The sequence below is a fragment of the Lytechinus variegatus genome, chromosome 4 (genome assembly GCF_018143015.1).
Source record: "Lytechinus variegatus isolate NC3 chromosome 4, Lvar_3.0, whole genome shotgun sequence".
Lineage (NCBI taxonomy): Eukaryota > Metazoa > Echinodermata > Echinoidea > Temnopleuroida > Toxopneustidae > Lytechinus > Lytechinus variegatus.
In genome coordinates this window covers 6104334-6132244 of record NC_054743.1, presented here as the reverse complement: position 1 = coordinate 6132244, position 27911 = coordinate 6104334, and the positions used below count along the sequence as shown (strand labels likewise).

Here is a 27911-nt window from a genome sequence, read left to right as displayed (position 1 = left end):
CTCTTTCCCAAGTGAAGCAAATTAAGTAGTTTTCTTGAATGAATCAAACTGAGTACAATTTCTTTTAAAAAAAAATACATTTTTTGCCACAAATGATTTCAATGCATGTATAACACATCATTTCAAACTCAAGACAACCAATCAACAGCATTACAGATTGTATTTGGTTTCATATAGTACTCCTCATTTTAGTACAAGTTTAAGTACTGGATATATATGCAGGGAACAAGTTTACTCACGCCTCTCATTTTATCTAAAATCTAAAAGAATGTCTAACTAAAAATATTCAGTGAGTAAATATGAGCCATAAAGACAAAAGATCTCTGTATACAAACACCAAATTATGAAATCAATATTCTTTGCATGCCTCATTGGATTGTTGTTACATAAAGAAATTAGGCTACATATACAACTGACATACATCTTAAGGCTTTATAAGGCTTTTACGAATGGAACTTGACTTCATACAGATAAAGCACAATGAACATTATATGATTTCAAGATCAGAAGGTTTTCAGAAGCTTTGGGCTAACTGATTTTTAAGAGGAAGGGGGTCTATAACTATATGTTCCTGAATGAAAATAAAATGGTTTCTGTACATATAAATATTTGTCAAAAAACTAAGACCCAATATGATTTTATGAGAAGTAAACAATGTTCTACTACACCTAGAAACTAATTATTGTTCACAATAAAGAAACCTACAGCTAGAATTGACAGCTTATAGAATAAATGAATAGAAAAATAACACCATTTCATCACAAAAAAGCCAAATCATAGGCACATAAATGTACATCATTATCTTTTAAACTTGCATGATCAAAGTGCAATATCTATTTACAAGATTTAATATCAACAAAACTTTACATGGTTACACAATCTAGAATGAATTCTGAGTTACTAATAGTATGAATAAATGGTTAATACGGTCATTTCAATGTATCACCTTCGTAAAGTCATTCCTTTTTCACTTTTTGGTGATGGTGGGAAAAAAAAATATCTAACAGAATTAGCATCAATCATTTTCAAAGAAATATCTTTTTACAGTGAATAGCAATGATAAAATAAAGATACAAAGAGAGTAGCAAGTTATAATTATAAACAAATAAAGTCAAGTCCTTGAATTGTGCTCCCACAACAATTACCATTTAGTCTTAAATCCATTCTGTACCTATCTAGATTACAATACTGTAGAACTATGCATACAATCCAAGTTCATTGTAAAACAAATGAGTTGTTTTACCATAATGTATCACTTTTGACAAAGTTTTTCCTGTAAACAAAAATATCAAATAATTATTAATCTTTCTTCTTCTTTTTTCTTTTCTGTCCTTGCTGTTTTTCAAGTATATAGCATTCACAAATTCATTCATTCAGGGCATCAGAAATAAATGAAAGTTTGGGAAAATACGAGGTATTAACTTCTGTTTATGTTATTTTAGGAAGAATATCTGTTTTATAAAGACTTGTTATAACACATCCACATGGAATTTCCATTCAGTTGTTGAACATTATGTATACAATCTCCCAAATATTGTTTGATCAGAACATAATCATTCCATTGATATCTTGGATAAACATTGCAATATATCATTTATAAGTGCCTGAATCTTAATAGATGCAAAGTCTACAACATCATCATTAAATGCAGCTGAATTGAATGTTTATATTAAAAGTGTCTTAAAGGTTGGATACGTAAGACAGAGGAGACCTTAATACTGTATGAATAAAACAAAAATAGACACGGTGTGCTTCGCTGAACTTCACATTTCCAAAGATACCACCAGAGATTTATCGTTTTTATGATATAATTGAGGATACCAAATGTCTTTATTATTCAGAATATATAATTCATTTTCTGATACATTCACATAAATTATTTTAAATAGTTATTCATAAAGTTTGTTTGTATAAATTTAATTTAGGCATATTAGGCAACCCCCCTCCCTTTATGTTGTAGTTTAGTGATTTTTTTGTTCTTTGTTATTAAAGTCTTTGTAGGATTATTATGTTATAGGGTCAGCTAATCACAAGGCTTGTTCCTTTCTTGCTGTCCCTCTCATATTCAATCCAATGTTTATTTCTATTTGTTGTTGGTGTTTTTCTATTTTGTTAATAAGATGCTTTGTATATGTTGTGTTTTTGTATGGATTTTTATGAGAAAATAAATTGAAATTGAATTGAAATTGAAATAGTACAAATTTGATTATTTGAAACTATTCATTGTCTTCACAAAGATAAATGAGTAAAACATCCACCCAGGTAGAGTATGAGCTCATATTTGAAATGACAATATCATGTTTTACATGCAGACATATTCATCAATATACTGATTATATCCAACAAAATCAATTTTCTCTAATTTTCATGAGTCAAAAACATTTTTTTCCAGTTATCATGATTACATTTTATATCAATTATCAAATTTACTTTGAAGATCAATAAGTAGAAGGGAAATAATTATGTAATTCCTCATTTTTCTTCTTTTTTCCATGAACAATGTATTGTTATTTACTTGCTAAGGCTCAAACCACATGATTTTTTTTTTAATACTAGAACATATAGATTTTAATTGATAAACAATTAGAACCATAAAAAAATAAGCATGTAAGTTGACTTTTATACATAAATGAGGAATATATGGAAAATAGAACACAAAGATTGATGGGCCTGACTTTCATCAATATGAATTTACATACAGTTGTGTTAGAGTATACATGCTCTTTCAAATACCCTTCGCTTTTAATGCAAACCACAAAAACCAAGGTAATCACCTTGGAGAATAACTGGAAAATGATACCGTATTTTTCTCCTACCATCAAATTTAAGCTACACATAGGATGACCGTTTGGGGAGAATTTAAAAAAAAACTAACTCTGGGTGAAATGGCTGGATACGTTGTACATAAAGCTCGTATTCATGCTGTATATAAATCTAAAATCACGGACTGCCATAAATGCATAACATAATCAAATTCAGTATTAATTACAGACTGCTTTTAACCAGTAAATTTGGCACCATCATTTTGTACATAATTATTCTTTCTGTGATCTAAAATACACCAGACATTGGTTCATTCTGACTGAAAAATTATTCACAATTAAGTTTTACAGGAATTTCTTTATGAAGAGACAGAGAAAGATGAATTTACTGGTCCAGTCTATTGATCAAGAATACACGTAAAGTTTAATCACTCAATGTCTTTGGCTCATGGCAGATATGAATCTTTGAAATTTCGAGTACTGCATATATTTGAGGAAATTTCAAGCTGACAACACATGTAAAGTGATATCAAGATATTCTTATCTTGTCTTGCAAAATGTAAACTATGTAAGGGTTTAATGATAGGCAACACTTCAGACCAATGATAATTGAAATGAAATCATCATCCTTGATCATTATAATAGATGGATGTTAAAGACAGATGTTTGAGGTGGAAAATACACAATGAAATGAAACAAAAATGGCTGCAAGCTAGAAATGGACATTATTTGATTTCCCCAGCAATAACATTCCAATGGAGATCGATTACAATGATAAAAATGTAATAAATGAATACACAACAAAATTTATCTCTTTAATGTTTCATGATATTGACTTGTATGATCAAGAAATAATGATAAAAATGTTTGAGTGTGGATTTTAATCTCATTAACAAATGATTGTTATTTTCTCCCATTTTCATACAATTGGGCAATTCAAATTTCCAGCAAATATTCCTTCTCGATTTTTGCTCTTTCAAGTCTCTCTTTTTTTCAACATAAGAACTTTCTATTTCTATTATCTTTATTTGTATCTTATGACCTATTTAAAACATTCATTTCATGAAGTACAAATATACAGTACATGTATATGTTTGATATAAGATATCACGCTGTAGTTTTGACTGACTAAAAATCAGTTGAGCACTATAATGCAATGTTGCTTACTCACAATTCCATGCACTCAAGACCCATACCACCATTTCAATACATGATTTTAGAAATGATATATCACAATACAAGCCCATGGTTTTCAAATGACAGAACCAATTATCATTCAATCAAATTATCAGTTTACTTTCATTGACGTTAGAACATCACGTGCAGAAAAAGCCTGCTTGTCCATTTCATGCAATGGACGATGGCTCTTTCAAAATTAATTCCCCCTTCAAGATAAAAAAATCTCAAAGTTTGGGGCTTAATTTTACAAGTTGAGGAACATTGACATCAATAAAATACATATTTGAACTGAAGAATAACATATTGAATACCTGAAAAGTTGTATACATAATCATAATGATGGGTATTGTTTTCAAAAAGATTTATGGAACCAATCTACACAATGACATTAGATTGTTTTGGAGTGTCACATATTTTCCATCATCACATACTAGCTGTGCTCCAAGCTACGCTGTATATGAAATAGTTCCTTGCAATGGCAAATAGTTAAACATCATATAAAATACAATTCATGCCAAGTTGGTGGATCTTTCCTCTTCCCTAGCTTCTTCTCCGGCCTGGTTTAATGTCTTCCAGCCCCCGGCCGATGCTCTGATCTCATGACCACGGTACGGTAGGTGTTGTAGACTTCTCGGTCGTCGTACTTGACGATTTGGTAGATGGGCGTTTCCTTCCAGTTATCAAGGTATCTCTGAACGGCTTCGAAACCCTCCATTACTTCATCAAACTGGATACAAAGACAAAAGTAACAGTACGTGAGTAAAGTCAGATCTTATTGGACTAGAATCTGCATGAAGAGAAATACAATGTATGTCCCCATACATTTTGAGGATTGTGTTCCATAGCATACAGCTTTCCTTTTTGTAAATGAAACTTTAGAGACTATGGCCCGCGTTCTCAAGTCTTGTATAACTTTAATAGACCATGGTCTAAAAGTAAATCTGTGCTAAAATTATGTGAATCCAAATATGTATGTTTTTAAAACATGTATGCTTCTTTTATTTATTGTATTCAAGCTAAAGTGAGCAACAAATGTGCTGTAAAGTTGAATCTTTACTGGTTGAGATTTCTAACACAAATGGCTATGATCCATAGTTCAACCACAACTTCAGACAATCATTTAGATTTAACCATACATGTAGTTCAGGTTACAGACCATATAGTAAGAATTATACTCTTTAATACCAACAATAATGGATATCAATATCGACAGACAAGGACTGGTAATACTGAAGGTACCAACAAGACACTATCTGCTGATCATATTTGGATTATGTACTACAGTTGTGCTCAAAAGTTAGTGAATCCCATCACAAAATGCACTCCATGCCGAGGGTTGAATGTAGAAAACAACACTACAATGTTTGGCAAGCCCAGAGAAACAGACACAGGGTATCAAATGTAATATTTTATCACCTGACTTCACAATTACATGTATATATCAGAAACATGACAGAACTTGAAAACTTTTAAAATATGTTCGATTTTTGGTGGGGTTCACTAACTGTACATAGCTTCCATTCTGATTACCTTGAAATACTTATTGCATGCGACTTCAACACGGTGAAGTTTTGGTAGGAGATCACAGTCTGCTAGCGTGAAGTTATCCCCTTCGAGGCAGCGTCCTGGAGACAGTTCATCATCTTCAGATGTATCCTTCAAGAAATCATCAAGTTTCTGAAGCTCTGTTCTTAGTCTGTGAATCAGAGTATCCCTCTTAGATGCGTCTTGGTTCTTCATCAATCTGTCAGGGATAGATTTCATTCATTCAGAAATTATCTACAAAAATACAACTTATCAAGAGTGTATGGTGGATTGTGGCCTAGTGGATTAAGTCTCCAGACTTTGAAACAGAAGGTCAAGTGTTCATATATACCCTGGTTTGGTGAAGAGGGAGCTGAAACGAATTTATTCTTTGCAAGATGTTACAGCTGCAATGGGGGCCATAACACAAAGCTAAGCAATCATTGTCCTTTACAATTGGTTGCATTAAATACACCATACAATTAATCATGAAAATTAAGTGCACGATTATAAAGCTTTGTGTTATAGGGACCCTATTAATGTTGTTGAGACTGGTTCATGTAATAGAAGTTCAATTCAGGCTTTCTTCCTTTTAGTCTCTGAATACTTGGTGGGTGTTTCATAACTAGCTGTTTGTAGGTACGAGCGACTTTGCAAATGACTGGTGATCCTTTTTTGTTGATATACATGTACATCACATTTCCTTCAGGTAGATTAAACGTCTAGAAGGGACTACCACATGTTTGTAAAGTCGCTCGAAATTTTAAACAGCTTTATGAAACACCTACCTGAATTGATAATAACAAAATCATTGTTACTATTATTAGCTCAACACTAAAACTGTGAGATTCATCCCAGAACCAGCTATTATTTACATTAGATTCTATAAAATTGATGTTACTGGTCAACACCAAACTTTAAATATCATAATTTGATCATCAAATCAAAACTTATGTCAAGACTTGAGAAATGATCAAATTAATCCCCCTAAATACTTAATTGCAATATACTTACGCTGAGAATTTACTAAAGACATTTGAGCCAACTTTCTTGGCGCCTGGGTTTGAATTTTCAAGTTTTGGTCGGAACACAGACTCTAGGTAATGCTCTGCCTTGATGATGTCATCGATAACCTTGCCAAGAGGGTTGTCAGTCTGAACGTTTGGATCCACTAACACAGGAGGCGGTGTGTTTCCTAGGTACACAAGATATGACAACAGTTAGGGTGTGTTCACATAAAACGTTTCTTTGAAGAAATATACTACCTGAAAATACTTTGCATAGGTGACTGTAAGTAGGGAGTACCAGAGGAGGTACATGTAACTACATGAGTGCAGTCACCAGCGCTTCCACTGACAGTGTATACAGGGGTTGAACAACTTTAGACCAAACAAAACTGTCTACATTATCATGTAGGCCTAGTATATGTTGACTTTGTAATATTATCTACAATGTACATGTAGGCCTATATTATTTCACAGAAGAATTACATACATGTACACTGTACATCATGGCAGCCAGATGGCTGAAATTTGACATGCTTACATGTACATAGATTCTCAAACACATTTTAGAAAGAATGACATTTAAGGCCTAGTATGTAGTTTACCGGTACTTATTTAAAAGGACACAAAAAATTATCTTTTAATCTTTTAAACTACGAGCAATTTCAGTAATTTTGAAGAATGGTACGTATACATGTATGCTCAGTCTGGCATTGGAAAACATAAACCAGGGCTATGGGCAATAAGCCCCTGAAAAGCCACCGGAGGGGAAAAAAAGCCATCATCTATAAATGATTTTTCCACCTTGTATTCAAGCATTAAACACAATAGGCTTTTGGTAGTAGCCCCCTCCCCCATACAGGTAGATATCACAATAGTACACATTATCATATTGGTTGGTACTATGTATGGGAAGCAAGAATGTTCAAATCTTATCAGGAGATCAATGTGTATTTGGTCATGGCGGGTCTGTCAGCTCATATGACCTTTGTTTCTCAGATATTTACTACTACCAGATCATACAGATGAATTGTGTACAAATTAACCTTTTCAATTTATAAGGTTAACGCACAAACCAATAACTGCTCGATTGTATTCTTAAGAGCCAAACAAATTTGAAAAGTCACTAATTTGAAGTTGATTCATTCAAATTGGTTAAAAGAGAATTGTCACCATCCACTGAAGTTGAAGTTAGAAATCATTAGGATTAACAGATTAATAGTAACAAAATGTTAACTTTATGAAGACCACCCCCCTTTTCCACACAAAAAACAGATTATTTTCAAAACTTAAACTTGGTTAAGATTTCAATGTTGACGACGCCACAGTCGCCGCGGCCGTCGGATAAGTGGCGCCTATAGTCTGCTATGTAGGCGAGACAAAAAAGCAGGTGTTTTGAATGAATGGCCTTTTTAATGTTCACTGACTCAATACTCACCTAATATTTTCTTGTATTCTGCTGGTAAGATGTCCTTATTTACTGTGCAGACTTGATATTTGATTTTCTTCAGGACAATGATCATAAACAACCGCTGACATAACGGACAATCTGCTATCTTAGAATCAACTCCAGCCTGTCACAATGAAAAACAAAATAATAAATCGGAGATAAGACTTTTTAAATCTGATGAAGAAAAATATTTGGAAACTTTGCATCCTTGTACACGTACAAGGAGGCCTACAAGTACGTGCATGTTGTACAAGTTTGAAATTCTGTGCTTAAATTCAAAATGAAAATAAAAACATTTCAATAAAAGCCCCCCAAAACTTAATGTTTATAATGTATTGGAAATGGAAATCAACGTGAATTGCAATTAACTATGATTTTTTCTTTCAGTCATGCAGCTACAACTACAAGGGAAATTGTTTGGACCATTTCTGAATGGTGTTTACACTGTGCTGTACATGTACATGTAGTTGAACAAAATTTATTCTAGCTTTTATCTTTCAACTGCTTTCAAGGAAATCCTTGATATTTAATGGCTACATGTATGGGGGCGGGGGCACTTCCATTGACAAGCGGATACCATATTCTGAAAAAGCACCCCTTACAAGTTTTGGCAAGCCTGTACTTATCAACTGAACACATGTGCATATTCACATGTATTCCAAATTAGTAACGAAGAAAAGCCAACAGTTGAGGATTAAATTGAGTGAAATGGGATGATTCTCGAGGCAGGTACAAAGTCCTCCTCTTTCTATTCAGAGATATGATTTTACACCTTCCAGAAAGATCTGCCCACTGATCTCAACTCACTGCCATACAATACAACAGAATTTAAAATATATGAATGCAACCTTTCTGTGAGAGGGAGTGAATTCAGCCCACCTGTGGTTTGGTATGAATCAGAAGGGAGTATTTCATTTCATCAATGAGGAATGCTGTAGGTTTGTTTCCATTTCAATAGATTTATCCATAAATGGGTAAACTGCGTAGAGAGAGAAGTCACTGTACTGCCCACACAATACCCACTATTTATAAACTTTTCAAGGATGTACTGTACATCTGTACTGTAGTTCAGAATCAGGGCGTAGAAATGGAATCATGGGATAGGAATCCACACTCAGTCTGAATGTGATTCCCTCCCAATGTTTTGTTGAAGGTCCAGAGCCAAATGTGAACGCATTTACAATGTAGAGCTACAGTGTATTACACATAAGTTTTAAAGTTCACTCTGAAGAAAAGTTTGTTATGAAAAAAATGAATAAATACTAAAAAATATTGGTAAAGGTTTGAGAAAAATCCATCAAAGATTAAGGTTATAACAATTTTATTGGATTTGTGACATCAAAAAATGAGCAGCTGCCCCATACATGTACATGTATGTCTGGTGTGTAATACATGTATAGAATGCACAAATTTTAATTTTTTTAATGATTCGTGATGACATATTTTTGTTTTCTCTTTAGGAACAGGTGTCTTTTGTATATAATGTACAGTATAAACCATTTTCAACCTTCTGAGAAAATGACATTTCATAGATTTTTTACCATTCGATGTGTAGGAAAGCTGCTCGAATATGACATCTCAAATAAAATTAATAACTTTTTTATTCTTTGATGGATTTTCTCAAACCTTCGGCAATATTTTGAATTCTTCTTTCTTCTGCTATTTTTACAATAAACTTTTGTCAGGGTGAATTTTCCCTTTAATGGAGAGGATGGAGGGGGTGGGGGAGTACCGTATAATAATATAGGGTATTTATATTGCGTACATATCCACCTTGTTACATGTAGGTGCTCAAGGCGCTCCTACATGTATATTACCTGGCTAAGCTAGGTGTTCATAGTGCACACAGTTTTTTATTAAAGGAGAATGACATTTTTGGAACAAGATACATGTAGCTTGTGTGAAATATCAAAGAAACAGATCAACGAAAGTTGGAGAAAAATCGGACAAATAATGAGAAAGTTATGAGCATATTGCAATCACTAATGCTATGGAGATCCTCAAATTGGCAATGCGACAAAGAAGTGTGATGACACTTGTGAACAACTCTCCCAATTACTTCAGTATATTTCAGTTAAATTGCCTATTTAATCACATCTATCAGTTGATCATGTGTTCTTTCTATAGGAGGGCATGTAATACAGATTTTTAAAGAATACATCATGGATCAAGAGTTTGTATCACCACAAGAAAAAGCAGAAAGAGTCATTTTGAGGGTATTTTATAGTCCACCAAAGGGAAAGTTGTTCACATGTGACATCACACATCATTGTTGCATTGCCAATAGGAGGATCTCCATAGCATTAGTGATTGCAATATTTAAATGCTTTTAAGTTATAACTTTCTCATTATTTGTCCGATTTTTCTCAAACTTTCATTGTTCTTATTCTTTGATTTTTCTGTTTCGACCCAAGAATACTTATTCCAAAGGTTTAATTCCCCTTTAAGGAATTGCTTCCCACCGGTACCCATTTACCTCACCTGGGATGAGTGCAGCACATTGTGGATCAGTTTCTTGCTGAAGGAAATTACGCCATGGCTAGGATTTGAACCCACGACTCTCTTTTTCAAAGTCCGAAGACTAATCCACTGGGCCACAACACTCCACATAGGCCTGCACTGTACATATTCATGTAGGCCTGCGTCCAGTCTATCCTACTGTACATGTACATGTAGATTGGGCCATGCATAACATACATGTACATGTCCATGTTGGACCTAGGGGTGTTGCAAGAATATATAAATTGCACTAAATAAAGGTACGATAATACGCCAGTGGCGGACTGTACCAGCCTGGAAGAAGAAATCGCAAATATTCTGTTGCAATTTTACAATTGATTGATCACTTTTAGCTATATAGCAAATCAGAATACACTCCTTGTATCATGGAGTAGATTAGCAATCAATCGCAAATTTGCGATCAATTGCACGGCATATGCTTGATTTCGGGAACGAGAATAGACTTGCAATTGATCACAAGTTTCTTGCAATGCCCCCATTAGTGTTTAATACGCTTCTCCATTCTAAATACATGTACGTCAGTTCCCTGGATAGAAGGCATACTGGTCCCATTGCATCCAGGGATCCTCCTCATGTTAATGAGATGGGTACACAACAGATTGAGGCTGAGCCAACATGTCAGTCGATCCATTTGACCTGTAAACTTCTACAACAACATTTGCACCCTGTTTGTGCACATACGATGTAGGCCTACTGTATATTGGGAAAATGTCAAAAATCAATGTGTCGAAATTTGACAATCATCACCATTATCTCTTCATTATGAATGATACATATCATTTTTTATTATTATTATTACATACACGTACATGTACATGTAGGCCTAAATTGTGCATGATGATGATATTGTTTTCAGATGTGTATACTGAGCCTTCACTGTACAATTGGGGAGTGTGGTTGTCCAAATTTGACCGTGTGCTATCAGAGAGAAGGGAGGTACAAGAGCCGAGGTATTACACTCTGTCTCAGATTAGATTGGGCCAGTGGTTGTTCTGCATTCCTGACCCTTCTCAAGAACTTCTCTTTCTTTCCTTTGGAACTTGAACAAACTTCAATATGTACCATAGGGATACCATGATGAATACAGCTTTGGGGGTGTAGTGTCATCCTTCACTGACTCTATTGTATTCCTCTGCATACTCATTCTGAGTTGGTTTATAGTACATGGACCTATAGGTCCATGGTTGGTGGAATAGCTACACGTAACGAAATTCTCTATCCCAACCCTCGCAAATATACTGCAAGTACATTGATAGTTTTGTTTTAAAATTACATGTATGAATTTGAAGCAATGCCTTTGTGCTGATGTATATTGCACATATATGCAGCATATTACATGTATGTGGGGGGGGGGGTGCAAACATTTTTACTGTACATGTACTTTTTATACAATGTACGCCATACATGTTGTAGGCTTACTTGGATCATGCTTGGATGAAATAGAATTAGTGAGAAGTTTTTCAACTTGTCCATCTGCAACTGTAAAACTTGAATACGCTTGAGTTGGCCTGTACCTGTAATCTGAGCTGCTTCAATCAATACTTTGGCATTCCCTCTGACATGACAATTGGAAGTTTGTTTCAAAAGACCTTGAACATTATTGGAATGAATCCTCAAAAATCAATCAAGATTTTCTAGATTCCAAAGTTCCAAGTGGACAGCGCAGGCCAACATATTCCGCAGTAGTCTACAGTGTAATACAGTACTAGGCCTACTTGCGTATCAAAAAAAGTTTACACTATTAAAATGCTATAAAATTATTTGCAATATCCTGAAGCTCTTTCCACAGATCTCTTGAAGCAAATGATGATATGTATGTAACTGTCGGAAAATATTTCCGCTTGAGTGAGCACCACATACTTTTGAAAAGTTTGTGAAAAATGATTTAGGCAGAGCTTGGAAATACTTTAACATGTATGTGAATAAAAGTAGACATTAATCATGAAGAATGCATGGGCTTTACATGTACATGTAGCTTTGATTTGAAGGTATCTTTTCCCATATTAGCTTGTTTGCTTGCCCAGAGCACTTCACGGAACGCCATTGCGCCCTTCCCCCTCTCCACACACAGAGAGAGGCCATCATGATGATATTTGCTTTACACGGAGCTGTGATTTTAATACATGAAATGGCTTAGGCTTGATTTTAGGTCTGTTTATATAACATTGTCAAGCTTGGGAACAGTAAGGAGAAACAAGTATGAAATATGAAATGTGGTCCCACTTCAAATGATAAAAAATAGTGAAAGAATGCTGGATATGTCTGAAATTTACTTTTATTTACATTCAGTTGTGTCCTCAGATAAAGCTGGCACAGAAAAGAGAAAAAGTTATGCTTACCTAGGGTCAAAATGTTAATTTGGGTGGCAAAGTTGTTTAAAAATATAAAATATATCTACATGTATCATTTCAATTCGCTAAAAATGCACAGGAAATGTATGAGAAATGTGAATGTACCACACGGTCAGTTTGTTTTTCGCATTTTTTCCTTGACACAGCAACAAATTAGCATTTCTGCAAGCTTAACAAAAATGGACAGTGTTCACTCAAGTGATAACATTCTGTTGATAGATGAGACCCAAACCCAAGAATATGTGAAAACAGTAATCACCATGTTGTTAATTTTTCAAATCCCAGGATTTTTCAATGTACACTATAACCTTTTTTTACGCACTGTACAATCTTTAGAGATTGAAGAAAAGAAAAGAACATCTAGAAGGAAGGAACTTGTTTTAAACACAACCCAACAACCACCTTCCACTATTTTTCTGGAGAGGCACAGAGCCAAGCTCCATAATGGTTTCTTGCCAAAAATATGATGAACAAATCTACAGCACTCAAAAAGCCAAGCTGTACATTCTTTTCATTTGCAGATGAAAACAATTACTATGGTATGTGCAGGCAGGGTGCAAATTCCATTACAAAACTAATGGACTAGAAATATGTTTGTTTATCATAAGCACTTCCAGGGCCTCGCCTCTTTTTTTTCATAAAGTGTAGTATATTTGGAAATGGATAGCTAGAGTCAATAGAAACAAGGTTTAATAGGATTTGCATTGGACCACTATTGCTAGGCGGGGATTATTGGTTTGATTTGCTTGAATTAATACACCACTCGACTCATACATGTAGTTGAAAGTGTTGGTTTGTAGTTCTAGTAGGATCCTTGATTACAAAAAGGGTGTAGTGTAGGCATACATGTAGTCCTAAATGTACATGTAGTACATGTAGTCATACTCCTGAAATCATTTCAATTTCACTATCATGGCCGTAAAAATGATTCAAATGATACATAAATACCCTGGTACAAGTAAATACAGTACATACATGTACATGTACATATACACATGTACATGTAGGCCTAAATGTACACTGTAAACATTGACGTACATGTATGACGAGTGACTGGCAGTGACATTTGACATCCAGTTGGCATGATCTGGTGGCTTTTACATGCATGTAAATAATGCTAATTTTACAACTGTGTATACATGTGCACATGCAGGCCTACATGTACATACAACATGTTGACTACAGTACATGTATGTAGGATGGTAAAAAATTCTGATGATTTTTGCAAGGAGCTGCTCACATGTATGTAGCTGATAGCATATATGCATATTTTCATGTACATGTAGTTGCATACATTCCAAACAATATCATATTGCTCTCTGTAAAGACCCATGTACATACTAGACTCAAAAGGCTGTACATGTAGAATGGACAATTGCAGGGGAGCGTTTCATGAAAGGACTTGTCGGACGTTTTATAGGACAAGTCCTACTTTATCCGACAGTTACTAGAGTAATAGTGCTTCTCAACCAATCAGATTCCAGGAAAGTTGTCAGATCTGACAACTTGTCAGACGAAAATATTGATGAAACGCCCCCCCCCCCCCCGTCACAACATGACACACATATATATACATGTACGCCTACAATGTACATGTAGATTCTAAAGTACAAATTAAACATTTGAACAAATTTTAAGAATTTATGAAAGCTGAGCCAGAAACTTTGTAAAATTTTCTCAGAGGAAAGGTTTCAAATGGACACTGACTGACACACTACTACAGGTTGTACGCTCAATGTTCTCAATTTGCACATTACATGTACATGTAGACCTGTAAAGGTGTAGGCCTACATGTACATGGCTCCATGCATGAATCTCTGCACATGATACATGTATGTGTACATGTACATTACATAAAGAGACTCTTGCAAAGTGTTAGATCCATGCAAGCACAGGTTGCGGACTACATGTATAAACATTTTTTATCCGATTTCTCCATGTTGACCTTTACTCAATCCAAGGAGCATAAAGAAGCACACGCCCACTTCCCTACTGTGCACTCAATAGACTGTAATTTACCATGAAGCAAGTAGCTCACAGCACTGTCTAAACTATCCATAGCAACTAATCATCTGGAATGTAACACCCTCAGTGTGTGCATGTATTTCAAAGTTAATGAGGTGTTCAGGATGTCATTCACTAAAAATGGAATGTAACTGATCTAATAGCAGACCTGACAACCTCTGGGAATGTAAAATTGTATTCCGTGATAAAAAAACTGTATTTTCCCCCAAAAGTGTATTTCATAAAATAATGCATGGCGCACTCGCTCATCGCGGCTCTCAAGCTGCATGCAAGCTATAATGCGCACTACTCTTGCAAATGAAAAAAAAAAGAAAAATGTGTATCTCACCCTGGTCTTAACAAAGGTCGCATGTCATAAGGTGGTCCAATTTCGCGAACAGGGTAAAAATGGTCAAAAGTTTTATTTTTTAATATGTTATAGCCATTACCATCCTCTAAATGAAAAAGGTTTTAAGTTTCAAATACCTTTGGTTTTCCTTAAAATGACCAATTAACAGCTAATTATTACATAGACATCAATGTAAATGAATTTTGAAATGTGTTTTTCTCACATTGGCCTGCTACACATAAAATGGTGCCAAACGTTAATACAACATTGGATCACCCTTGTATTTTCCAGTTATAATCTTCTAACATCAATAATTCAATCTGTAATAAAAATTGAACAATTATCTACATGTACATGTATGCATATTAATTACAATATTTAATTTAACATTTTTGCCCCAAAAATACCTGTCACTGTATTATGCTTGGCAAAATTAATACATGTACATCATGGGTACAGTGTAGAAATGTTTGTTGCAATGATACACAACATTTGTTTCAAAAAATTAAGACTACAAAATAGATAATTAACCAAATTCCTCCAGTTTACTAATTGATTAGGTTGCTGATCAGAGCTGACATACATGTACATGTGTATTTCATTGCTGCATACTTAAAAATTTGTCAAATTTTTATGACATTTAGTTGTTCCCTGCTTTAAAATGACCAGAAGTATTGAGGATAACAGTCATATTTACATTATAGTAAGTTATTTATTAAGTTTACCGGTAATTTATATTCTATCATTCACAGCATTCTCGCCAGAAAAAAATTCACCCATGTCGGGGACTTGTGCTGCCACTCCTGGGGGGTGGGTGCGGGAGGGGGGGTTCACCCCTCCCTCGCGGAGCGCGGAAGCGACGGCCTTTTCATCAAATAGAGACGCTAAGGAAGCCCCATTGTGCCTTTTTTTAAAGCCCACACAAATGCACATAAATGCACAGATACTTGCCGTTCAGTCCAAAGAAAGAGAAAAAAAAGCCTATGCTTGCGAAGATTGAAGGCAAACAAGCTATTTCGTGGGAAGAGTAAGTTTTCTTCTTATTTTTTAATGTTTATAAATAAAGTTTGAATTCCGAAAATCATCGTCGATACAAATATGGGCAAAGGCTCTTGGAAATCACGAAATGCATTCAACTTCGGAACAAAACAGCGTTCATGATTGAGGGTCATGTGATATGTAATGGAGTTGGTCAATAGAGTAGAGACGCGTCATCCAACTTAATTCGCTGAGCTAGCTGAGCGCATGCGTGTGGCTTTCGTGCACATACACAAATGCAAAATATATCACGGACACTTCCTAGTGATTTACGACTGTGTGTTACATGTAGATCGACATGTAAGTTTTGTGTGAGTCTGTGATCTGACGTTTCACCATGGAGCATAGCCAGTGTGATGTGAGGGGCAAACGGGGGAATAGGCAACGGAACGACCGTACCGTGCCGCCATATGCCCGCAACAGCAGCCGCGAGCTAGCTGGGCGCCTTGCCACTTTCCTAGCCGTAGTAGGCCTGTAAGTAGTCTTAAGTTGGTGGGACTTCGGCGCAACCCGATAAATGAAGTTGATATCACTAAGATGAGTTCATGGAGTGTATTATTTTTTTCTGAATATTTCCATTTAATTTTTCCACGCATGTCGCTGAAATTTCCATACGCATGGTGTTTGAACCATGCGTATTATACACTGGCGAGAACGCTGAATTCATTCACCACATCCACCGGCTCCGCCGCCCCTGTTACTTCAAACTTAATGTGCTATAGTTTTTTGTCCTGATATTGTATTGATCTAATTCATAGTATAGCCTATAATGTAGATCTAGCTTCAAAATGAGATCTTACTTAATAAATTTGGTCAAGAATCCAAGATACTGTGATGAAGCAACAATCTTTCCACGGCACCGTGTGGAAAATTGTTCATACGCCACTCTTTTTGCATACCCAACTTATGAAATTATGCGACCCAAAATAATTGAAAAAAACAAGTTACCTGAAATTACATCGATGTCGATCTAATAACCATATTTGTATAAGTTTTATGAAATAAAGATTTTCTCAATAAATTACGATTTTGTAATTTTTTTTTATTTATTTTTTTACAAAAAAATATTTTTAAAGAAAAAAGTACTGCCATATTTTGGTTGTAAAGATGTACATGTAGTTAATACGCCAAAAACATACTGGTTGGCAAGTCTGAAATAGAGGAGGGAGTGGATTACAGGACCCTATCCCAGTCATTATCAGTACAGTACAGTGTACAGGAATTATGATTTTGAATGATCCTTGGGGAACTTGAGAAAGAGAGAAATATTATTAAAAAGAATAAAGACTAGAAATTTGATGTGTCCATTCCATTGGAAACAGATGCCCCTGCTTAAAAACGTGATCAGAAGTTCATTCAATATGATTGAACTTTGTGCAGAAAGCAATATGCATACAACATGTATATAATGAACAAATTTACATGTAGACCTTTGAACCAACTGAGCTGTGACCTTTGACCGTTTCACGAAGCCCTCTTTGCCAAGATCAATGACAACAACCTCAGTTACCTGTCTAAATATTTATGACACCTCCAAAACTGTCATGAGTTTTTTTTAATGATGTAGTGGCATTACGTGGGTAGACAATGAATGGCAGAGATAAATTTACAATCCCAAGACTCTATGAAGGACTTGTCAGACCTATCTTGGATTATGACAACTCTATATGGTACCCCAGACTGCTAAATAAGGCCATAGAGAAAGTTCAAAAGAGAGCGACCAAAACGATCTATGCTATTAGGAATCACTCATACACAGAGAGACTGAAGGCACTCAACCTCCCATCCCTTCAGTACCGCAGACGTTGTGGAGACATGATCCAAGTGTACAAAATTGTTCATGGATTTGAACGCATCCCAAGTGATGCCTTCTGTGAACTTGCAGCAGGCAATACAAGAAGAGGTCAGTCTGAAGCTTTTTAAACCCAGATGCCTGACCAAACTGAGGCAAGATACATTCAGCCAACGGGTCATGAATGACTGGAACTCACTCCCTGAAGCACTGTACAATGTACATGTAGTTACAGTTCAGACTGTGAATAGCTTCAAGATCAGACTGGACAAGGTGTGGGCAGACCAGCAGACCCCTTATAGTCTAGATGATCGGTGCAAAAAATAGCAAGAATTGTTCAGATTATGGTAAAAGCATGAAATTTGGCTGAGAGGTAGAGAAAATAGTACTGAACATTTTTAGCAGGGGGTGCCAACCTGACCTCTTCTTGCATAGCAACAGTTGCTAGGTAACTTATTTACCTTGGCAACCACCATTTCTGGGATGTTATCTACATTTCAAAAATTATATTTTGACTTCTAAGCTCCTTTTTTACAATCATATATCAAGAAAAATTCCGACCATGTATAGCAACAGTTGCTAAGCAACATATTTTCCATAGCAACCATAGATCATATTACTTAATACATCCATGGACCTATCCATGATACAACATCTGGACATAATGTTTGAATGAAAGTGATTAAAAACTGGTCAGATTGTGAATCTGGAGTGAAAAAATATACCAGATCCCTAAAAAGGTCAGAGACAGTCCAAATAATTATAATGTCTGCATAGTAGGCCTAATCTTATCTAGGTAACAAGCCTAATTTCGATATATATGATTTTTTTAATTTTTCATACTTTTTACTCACACATGACAAAGCTAACACACAGATAGGAATCATCATTGGGTCATTGAATGTGCAGATAGGATCTCTCTTGTTATGAAACCGAAACAGGGTATTGTAGTAGATGTAGCATGGAACACTCGGATAGACACCGAACCTTGAGGGAAAAGGGAAGCTGAAACTTTATTGATACTAATCGCTCCAATTAAATGACAAGCCTTCTTGGGAAGTAATGGCAAGTTATGCAAACGCACTTGTCAGTAAAATTTTTATATCATATTGACTGACTTGAATATATATATACAGTAGACATGAAACAGCCTCAAGAACCACTTCCTGTATATGCACTATGTAGCGTATGCGGCAGACCTGAAATAGTTCGAGCTACATCTTCTGTATGTATGTTGCTCCTTTTTTATTGATTGTAATGCTGGACAGTTTAGTCATTTATTTTATAATATTTTCTATCTAGATAATAAAGAAAAAATATTTACATAATGTACAACTGTGCAGTTTCCAGTAGTTTGGGACTTTGGGTACAATTCTAGTGAATGAATAGAACGTACATGTGTCGCAGATGCCCTCAGAGTTGGCATATATCTAGTCCAAAATTTAGGTTAAGACTGCCCAGATTGATTATAAGTAGGGAAAAGTAAAACCACTGTGAAGCATGCATTATGATCGACAAAGAATAATAGAGGCAATAGGGAAATACATCAAGTAAGTTACAGCCATCACCATCAACAATGAATTGTTCATCAATCAGAGTGTAAGAGACATTTCTCCTCATAAGGACATTATATTAGGTGATAGTGCAATCAGCAAATTAATTTCTGAGTTGGGCATGCAAAGATGTATTGGATGTATATGGAAGGAAGAAGTATATCAGAACTTAATGCCACTGTTCTGTGCCGGGGTTTTGTGGCAGAGTATGGATCACCTCCAGCCAACCTTGGCCTTGTTGCAGAAAGAGTTGCGTTTAAATGCAAGTCCCGAACACGGGTGCTTTATTGGCTGAAAATCAAGTTGCACAAGATTTTTTGAGTTGCGTTTGATCGCAACTCTTTCTGCAACGGGCCCCAACTATCACAAGTGCGTCACATACGTAGGTGAAAAAGTCAGCTGCGCATATACTGCATCCTGCAAGATCTTTCAAGTAATGATCCATGAAGCTGCAGGATCCCAGCCAAACACCTGCAGTCGGAACTGACTGGTCAAAATCAACTTCTGCGGGACCTTTCAAGTCATGATAGATCCAGAACTGATGGTCGCTCCAAATAAACTCTAACGAGATCTTTCACGTGATGATAAATCCTAGAGCTGAAGGATTGATCCAGGTCAAAACACCTAGAAACAAAACGGACAGGTCCAAATCAACTTCTGCAGGATCGAGTCACGATAGATCCATCATATAGCTACAGGATCCTGCCAACATGCCTAGAAAAAGAACGGAACTGATTGGTCAAAATCAACTCTAGCAGGATCTTTCACGTCATGACAGATCACGGAGCTGCAGGATTAACCAAGTCAAAACCATGGGAGAAGGAACTGACAAGTCAAATTCAGCTCCTGCACATGGCATGAAGTCCGGAAACGGTATGGAAAGCTAATATGATCTTCATTGCAGGCTTCGAAAGGGAGGGGATAAACCAAGGCAGAGTGTGTTGGCTTTCGAGAGAACCACTATTGTTACCAAGAGATAGAGTGGTATCCAAGCACATACTTGAAAATTACTTTCCGGCTGGATTTTGGTGTTTGAAAATAATTTCCAACTCAGTTGACTCAATCAATTCTTGGCGGTCATTTTTTTCATCTCTCCAAGATCAGAGATATTTAATATGTAAGCACCCATGACCTCCTGGTGAGCTGTTGTAGCTGTTCTTCTCATTGTTCTTCTCTTGTTAAATATCGGTTTTGTGGAATTCTTTCCAATGCATTTTTAGGTCTTATACAGGGTCTTAAAGGAGATTCATAGGGTAAATACATAGCTACAAATTTACAGAATGTCAATGTTTCAAGACGTTTATTTCATGATGATACAAATTCCATCAATTCTACCTCTATTGTAAATCACTCAGATAAGTAAATATAAGGTCTATTATCATTCAATGATAAATATGTAACTAAATTATATAGTAATAACATACATTACCCTTTGCTATGAAAGACACCAAAAAATTTAAATCGATGATCGATCTTTTACATGTGTTTTTATCTTAATCCATAATGATTATGGTTTCCAAAGGGAGCAAATATGGCGTAAGGTGAGTTTTTTTTAACATGCAGCAAGCATTACCATACCAATAGTATGGAACCCCAAAATATCATCTTTGGAAACATGAGCCATATCATGAAGTAGTTTAATTTGTGCAATATCTTACGTTTTTAAGCATCTATTAGTACCTCTATCAAAAGTCTTACGATAAGACCTTTGAGCATTGGTTGCTACAGAAAACTTGTTACTTATCATCTAGTACTTCGCATGGGCGTGTATACATGGTATAATTATTCCTGGGTTGTTGTGATTAATGTATTAATGCTTTAAAAGAAAAGATATGGTTCATATGAATTATGATCAAGAAAAAAATGCCCTATAAGAATGGGTTACCATGGAAAAATGTTACCTAGCAACCGTTGCTATGGTGCTTATTAGGCCTACCTAAGGAAAAATTCATCACATGAGGAATCTATGGGCCAGATTTAATTTCTGAGCTATTCTGAGTAGATCATATTGATCATATTCATCTGAACAATGTTGCTATGGAACATGGTCCCTTGGCAGCCATTGCTATGAATATAAACGGATTAACACTGTTTTGATACAAAGGAACATGCTTTAGATTAAAGTTCATGCAACATATCGCTCATTAAATGCTACTTAATCCCAATAAAGCTCAGTTACTAAGGTAAATATGTTACCTAGCAACCGTTGCTATATAAGGCAAATTCACGTTGGCACCCCCTGCTAAAAGTGTTTAGAATAACTTACTCTACCTTTGTGCCAATTTTCATGCTTTTACCATTTTCTGAACATTTTTTTCACCAATCACCTAGACTATTATAGAAGATAGAGATCTGAGCCAAAATGACAATGAGCAGACACCACACCAATAATTGAGATGGAGGAAAATAGCACACAACTAGAAGCCTGACTGCTGGGATCCACAGCACTCTTCTAGAATCTCGGGTTAAGGAAAAGTGCCTAGAAATTTGAAAATTATAAACTTAAGTAATCAATCATAGAAGTTATTGAAATTATATTGCAAAACAAATTGGATAAATCATTCAAAAATAATTGTATTGCATATAAACCATAAAAGTGTTGGTAAAACACCTCAAAACCATTCATTTTGAAAAAGTAGAACAATTGAATTGATAAAGATTCTACTGTGTCAGGCCATCGTAACTGCACTCGTATTTGCTGTTTTCTGATCCTTATCAACATTTTGATCAATGCTATCTCTAATTTATGCATAGAATTTGTTTTGGTATCTAAAAAGATTTTAAAAATTTATGTTATATTTTGATGATGTTTTTAATCATAAAAAAACATATGATTCTCATCCTTTTACAGAGAAAACTTATATGGTTTACTTCCATAAACTATTAAAATTTGATATCCCGGGCCGGCGGGGGTACAGTACCAGTCTCAAACTCAATACTTCGGATCACCGACGTACTCTTTTTTTAAAGTCAATCCGCATTGAGCCGCAATCATCATGCTCACTTTTCCTACAAAATCTTCCAAAATTTAGCCCCAGAAAACTATGAAAATATTGCGAGCATTGAGTTCATACATGTAGTTCACTATGCAAACATGATACAAACATTGTTCTCTAAATCCACATTCAAGTATCCAAAATAAATTCAATGGGAAGAAATCAGACTTTTAAAAAAGCCTGGATTTTGAGTGACATAATTCCAGTACACAAAACATAATGGTGTTGTATGGCTTCCCCAAAAGCCGATTCCGTGTTTGCTCCTTTTTCATTCCCGTGATTCTTTGCGGTGACGTTCGCCCTCATGAGACAAACGCTATTTACGCTAATAAGGTCTAGAGGTCTATAATATATAGACTAACTTTCCAGGTGTTGAGAAACGGGCCCCAGATATCCATAAGAATTTTGATTTTAGTACGGTACATGTATATTAGATCTACGTGTCGTTGTGGGCAGCATAGAAAGACAGAGGAAATTACTAGCTAGACAGAGATTTTATATTTTATTATTTTCAATTAGCGATGTTACAAAGTGCCGTTTTGAAGAACAATGTATAGATAAAACGTATTAATTTTAACAGGTTTCAAGCTACACTGACTGCCTCCTTCAATCCTGAAGATTCTTGCAATATTGTAGTACCGGGGACTGGCAGGTGCAATACACCGGGTGAACACCCTACTCTTTGACGAATAGTGTATTGGTTTTTAATGTGCATACATGTAGGTTGTGACTACATGGGACCAACATTTGCAAGCTTTCCGATGGACGGAGTGTTTTCCAACTGCATTCGAACCCCTGCTGAACACAGCGGTGAGGCACGCTAACACACAACGCTAGCATCAGATTTTTTTGTTAGACGTCTTCTGGCATGCTGCGGGACTCAAACCCATGCATGTTGAGATCTACGATCTTATCCGGAACCACTTTTTCTATGAACAAGGTTATGATATAACCTTGTTCTCTGTTAGTGTTATCTCTCCCTGTGTGGGGAAATAAGGTTGGCAATGTTTGGCTTATTTTCTCTTTTTCTTTGGGACACATGCCTGATTTTTTGACACTGTCAGGTTCCATTACAGCTATTCATCATATAATTTGGCTCTTAAATAAAATTGATTCTTTAAATTATTTTTTCTTAAATAAAAATAGAGATTGAAAAACTACAATTGTTGTGCCATATTTAATTTCCACCAATAGAGGGCCTACACAAAAATATGCCCAAAATTCAGGTTTTCGAGCGCCCGTGTGAATACAAAAATTACCCCAAGTTACTAAAGAAAAATAAATAGAAACTATATGTAAATTAGTATTTTTGGTCACAAAAGTGATCGATAGGGTCTATTTTAATGATTTTTAAATTGTGTGCTGTGTACAGCATTGTCATGTCATACCGTAGTCATACTACATGTACATGTACCTGCAACGTTAGATTCCCCACAGGCAGGATGGTAACTAATGAACCCTTGACCTTGTCTTGATCCGGAATAGGTGCTCTGAGTCTGACTGAGCTACGCTGCCTCCATTTATTTATACGTATGTTGCAAAAGCGCCCTCTAGGTGCATTCTAAATGAGGCATTGAGTGTGCTGGCTAGAATTGCAGGGCGAATGTGGAGGCATTGCTTTGTATTGTTTTTGTATGTCCAAGGAAAAGTTATTCCCCATTGCATCATTGTTTTTACGTAGTTGAATGTTTATGGCAGCTATAGACTTGAAAAAAATTCTCAGTTGCTAATCTTCCGACTCTGTGTGCTACTGGAACTTTGGCCTTGCTTTCAACCTCTTGCTATTCACATTTACAGGTACCATACCACTCTAAAATGTATTCATTCCGATAGAGCAACATTTATATTGTGGCGAAATTTGAATGAAATCTACTGACGCTAAAGATGTTTTTTATATCCCTGTTTCGGCGGCGTCTGTTATTTTGGGGCATTTCCATGTGCAAATGCATGCGCATTTCTGTTTTCTATTAATGCACCTTGGTCCCAGTTTAGACAGCTGGCAGCCGTCTGTTTCAAGGAGTTTTTTTAATTTTTTTAAAAAATTTCTCCTCGTACACAGACGGCTCGCTATCGTGCTGCCACCATTAGGGGACTTGCAATGCAAAATCCCCCCGTCAGAGCTCTTCAATTTTTGTCTTTAATGAATAAAAATTTTGAAAATTAACGTGACCAAAATGCAAATTCATATTCCCTCTTGGCATTAATTGCCAAAAAACGGAGAAAAATGAAGTTGAAAGGAACAAAAACAGTGACTTACGTCGGCTGTCACGCAAATTCACTTCCCCGTTTTTTCCGATCTTAAGTACATAAACATATGGCCATTCAGTCCCCTGTACAGATCGCGCTAGAACTTTGGTCTCTATATTTGGTGAGTGAAGCCAACGGAGTTCAGCTGAACAACCAACAACACAGAGACCGAAGCTTTTGGTCTAGTCCCAGTTAAGATCACAACTTTTGGCTTAAAAAACAAAGAAATACATAATTGAATAGGCGACTTATATGACCTTAAAACTGCAATAACTTTCTTAATTCTGGAGATATTGAGATAAATGAGGTGTTAAATTAAAGGTCTTGATGAGCTCTAAATGATGCCATGAAGAAAACACCTTATTCTAAGACAAAGTGAGAGTGAGATTTATTTTTTTTGCAACATACGGTACCGGTACCTAGCCTGGAGGCGTTCTGGGGTAAAAATTATAGTACTATTCGTACCTTTACCCCCTAACGCCTGGCACTTGGCCCTATAGGGCCGCACATAGCCAAGGAAAATGCAACTATACAAATGCACCAAACAGCGCTTTATAATTTGAATCTGACGTTAACACTTCTGTACATGGGTATAAACATCGGTTAGGAAAGTTTGGTAATATAGAATTAAATGAAAGGGAACAAAAATCGCAGAAATGGGATGAAGAAATAAAAGTAGAAGAGAGTTTACTCACATTTGTTGTCTTCGCCATCTTGGATCCATTGTTAATGCAACCTAGTTACGTGACGCTTATAGAGGGCGGCAAAATCAAGTGCTAAAATGTCCCGCTTCAACCACTGAACCAGGGGGGTGTTTCATCAATATTGTCGCGCGACAACTATCAGTAAACTCTCTTCTACTTTTATTTCTTCATCCCATTTCTGCGATTTTTGTTCCCTTTCATTTAATTCTATATTACCAAACTTTCCTAACCGATGTTTATACCCATGTACAGAAGTGTTAACGTCAGATTCAAATTATAAAGCGCTGTTTGGTGCATTTGTATAGTTGCATTTTCCTTGGCTATGTGCGGCCCTATAGGGCTAGTCTTGAGGACGCAATGATGATGATTTTTTTTTAGATGTCATATATACTTCATCATTGACGTCTTGACACTCTCTCCATAGACTCTTCAGCGAACGACCAAAACAAAGATGGATTCCCCCCAAAAATCCATCTTTTTAAACCGAAATCAAGAAAATTCATTTACTTTTATTAATTCTTACACCTTCCTACGCCTAATGCGTAGGAAGGTTTTAAATATTACTATTAAAAATGTAAAAAAATGAAGATTTCTTACCTAACTGATGCCGCGTAGACCCCTCGTTCCACATGTAAACAACGGAAATACAATAGCGTCGACCCTTGAACCGCTTATGTATGACGTACTTCCGGAAAGCAATGCCGGCTTAACGAACAATTTAGAGATAAAAAATCTTATTTAACAAATATCAAAATTTATTTTGTGATCATAAATAATTCATATTAATATATATAAATTATTTATGATCATAAAATAAATTTTAATATTTGTTAAATAAGATTTGTATCTCTAAATTATTCGTTAAACCGGCATTGCTTTCCGGAAGTACGTCATACATAAGCGGTTCAAGGGTCGACGCTATTGTATTTCCGTTGTTTACATGTGGAACGAGGGGTCTACGCGGCATCAGTTAGGTAAGAAATCTTCATTTTTTTACATTTTTGAAAGTAATATTTAAAACCTTCCTACGCATTAGGCGTAGGAAGGTGTAAGAATTAATAAAAGTAAATGAATTTTCTTGATTTCGGTTTAAAAAGATGGATTTTTTGGGGAATCCATCTTTGTTTTGGTCGTTCGCTGAAGAGTCTATGGAGAGAGTGTCAAGACGTCAATGATGAAGTATATATGACATCTAAAAAAAAATCATCATCATTGCGTCCTCAAGACTATATAGGGCCAAGTGCCAGGCGTTAGGGGGTAAAGGTACGAATAGTACTATAATTTTTACCCCAGAACGCCTCCAGGCTACCGGTACCTACATTTAACAAATATTAATAATATTAATAGGATCTACGTGATTATGAATAATTATTATTATAATAATAATTTATAATCACGTATAAAATTTTAGTATTGATATATATTATAAGGCTGTAGTGTAACCGATTTTAAAATCGGAGCTCCCTGGGCTAGAACTAGTAGAAGTAGTACATGCACTGTCACTGTACAGAAGCAGAGCTGAGCAGAGTTGAGTACCGTACCTTAATGTACAAAGTAATGGGCAGGTCCCCCGAGTCTTCCTCTTGTTCAGCACCATCACCATCAGCCTGACCATTCGCATCGCCAGCAGCGGGTTCACTCGATTGTTGAACTTCCGTCGCATTCTCCTCTCCGTCTTCGATTTTCATATTTTCCAGTTGCTCAACGTTTTCAGTATCTTCCCCGTTCATGATGAATGAATATTCCGTTAGATTTTCCAACAAACAAGGTCCAAAGAAAAGGTTCAAGTCAGTTTCAAGGCTGCAATTCACCTCAGGATAGATTGATCGGTTCGATGTGACGCGCGCGCACAGCGCGGCAATTTGTCGTCGACTTGCATGCACAGAATTTGGGATTTATACACTTCGGCCTGACATTATTTCAACCGCAAATTTGTGGTCGCCACGGGTCGCCATGTACCGTATCCCTGGTACCCCATGTCCCATCACCAACTTTTCTCATTTTTTGAACAATTTTGGGGGTCCTTTATTGAAATAAAGATTATTATTCCGACATGAGAACTAGACATTACGCATGACAGCGGAAAAGTGTGAACGTAAAACTGACTGCAAAGTTGGACGTGTAGGCAGGCAATGTCACGGGGGGGGGGCGGCCGGCCCGGGGGTGGACTGGGTCCACGGCCCGATTCCAATTTTATTTTCCGCGAGATCTCGAGACGAGAGGGGGGCTCGTGTCACATTAGGTGATTTCAAGTACGGTGTTGTGGCTGGTGTTGGTGTTGTCACAACTTCAGATTCCAACACCGTACTTAAGGCCGCCGCCAACTTAGCCTTATCTTTCAAACTGCTATAAGGGAGCGAAGCAACCAACGCAAACACACTATTTCTATGGCCCGACCAGTTGCATAAAAGTTACGAGAGTGGTAACTTTGCCATCGA

General features: G+C 36.1%; 1 protein-coding gene across 1 annotated transcript; it reads right to left on the bottom strand.

Annotated features, from left to right (window-relative positions):
• Positions 1–72: 72 nt before the first annotated feature.
• LOC121413250 (chloride intracellular channel protein 2-like) lies at positions 73–27328 on the bottom strand. Its single transcript, XM_041606001.1, has 5 exons — positions 27015–27328; positions 7908–8043; positions 6480–6660; positions 5472–5685; positions 73–4668 (listed from the first exon to the last, which is right to left on the bottom strand). The coding sequence occupies exons 1-5, from the start codon at positions 27201–27203 to the stop codon at positions 4504–4506; spliced, it is 885 nt and encodes a 294-aa protein (XP_041461935.1). The 5' UTR covers positions 27204–27328; the 3' UTR covers positions 73–4503.
• Between the last annotated feature and the right edge of the window lie 583 nt (positions 27329–27911).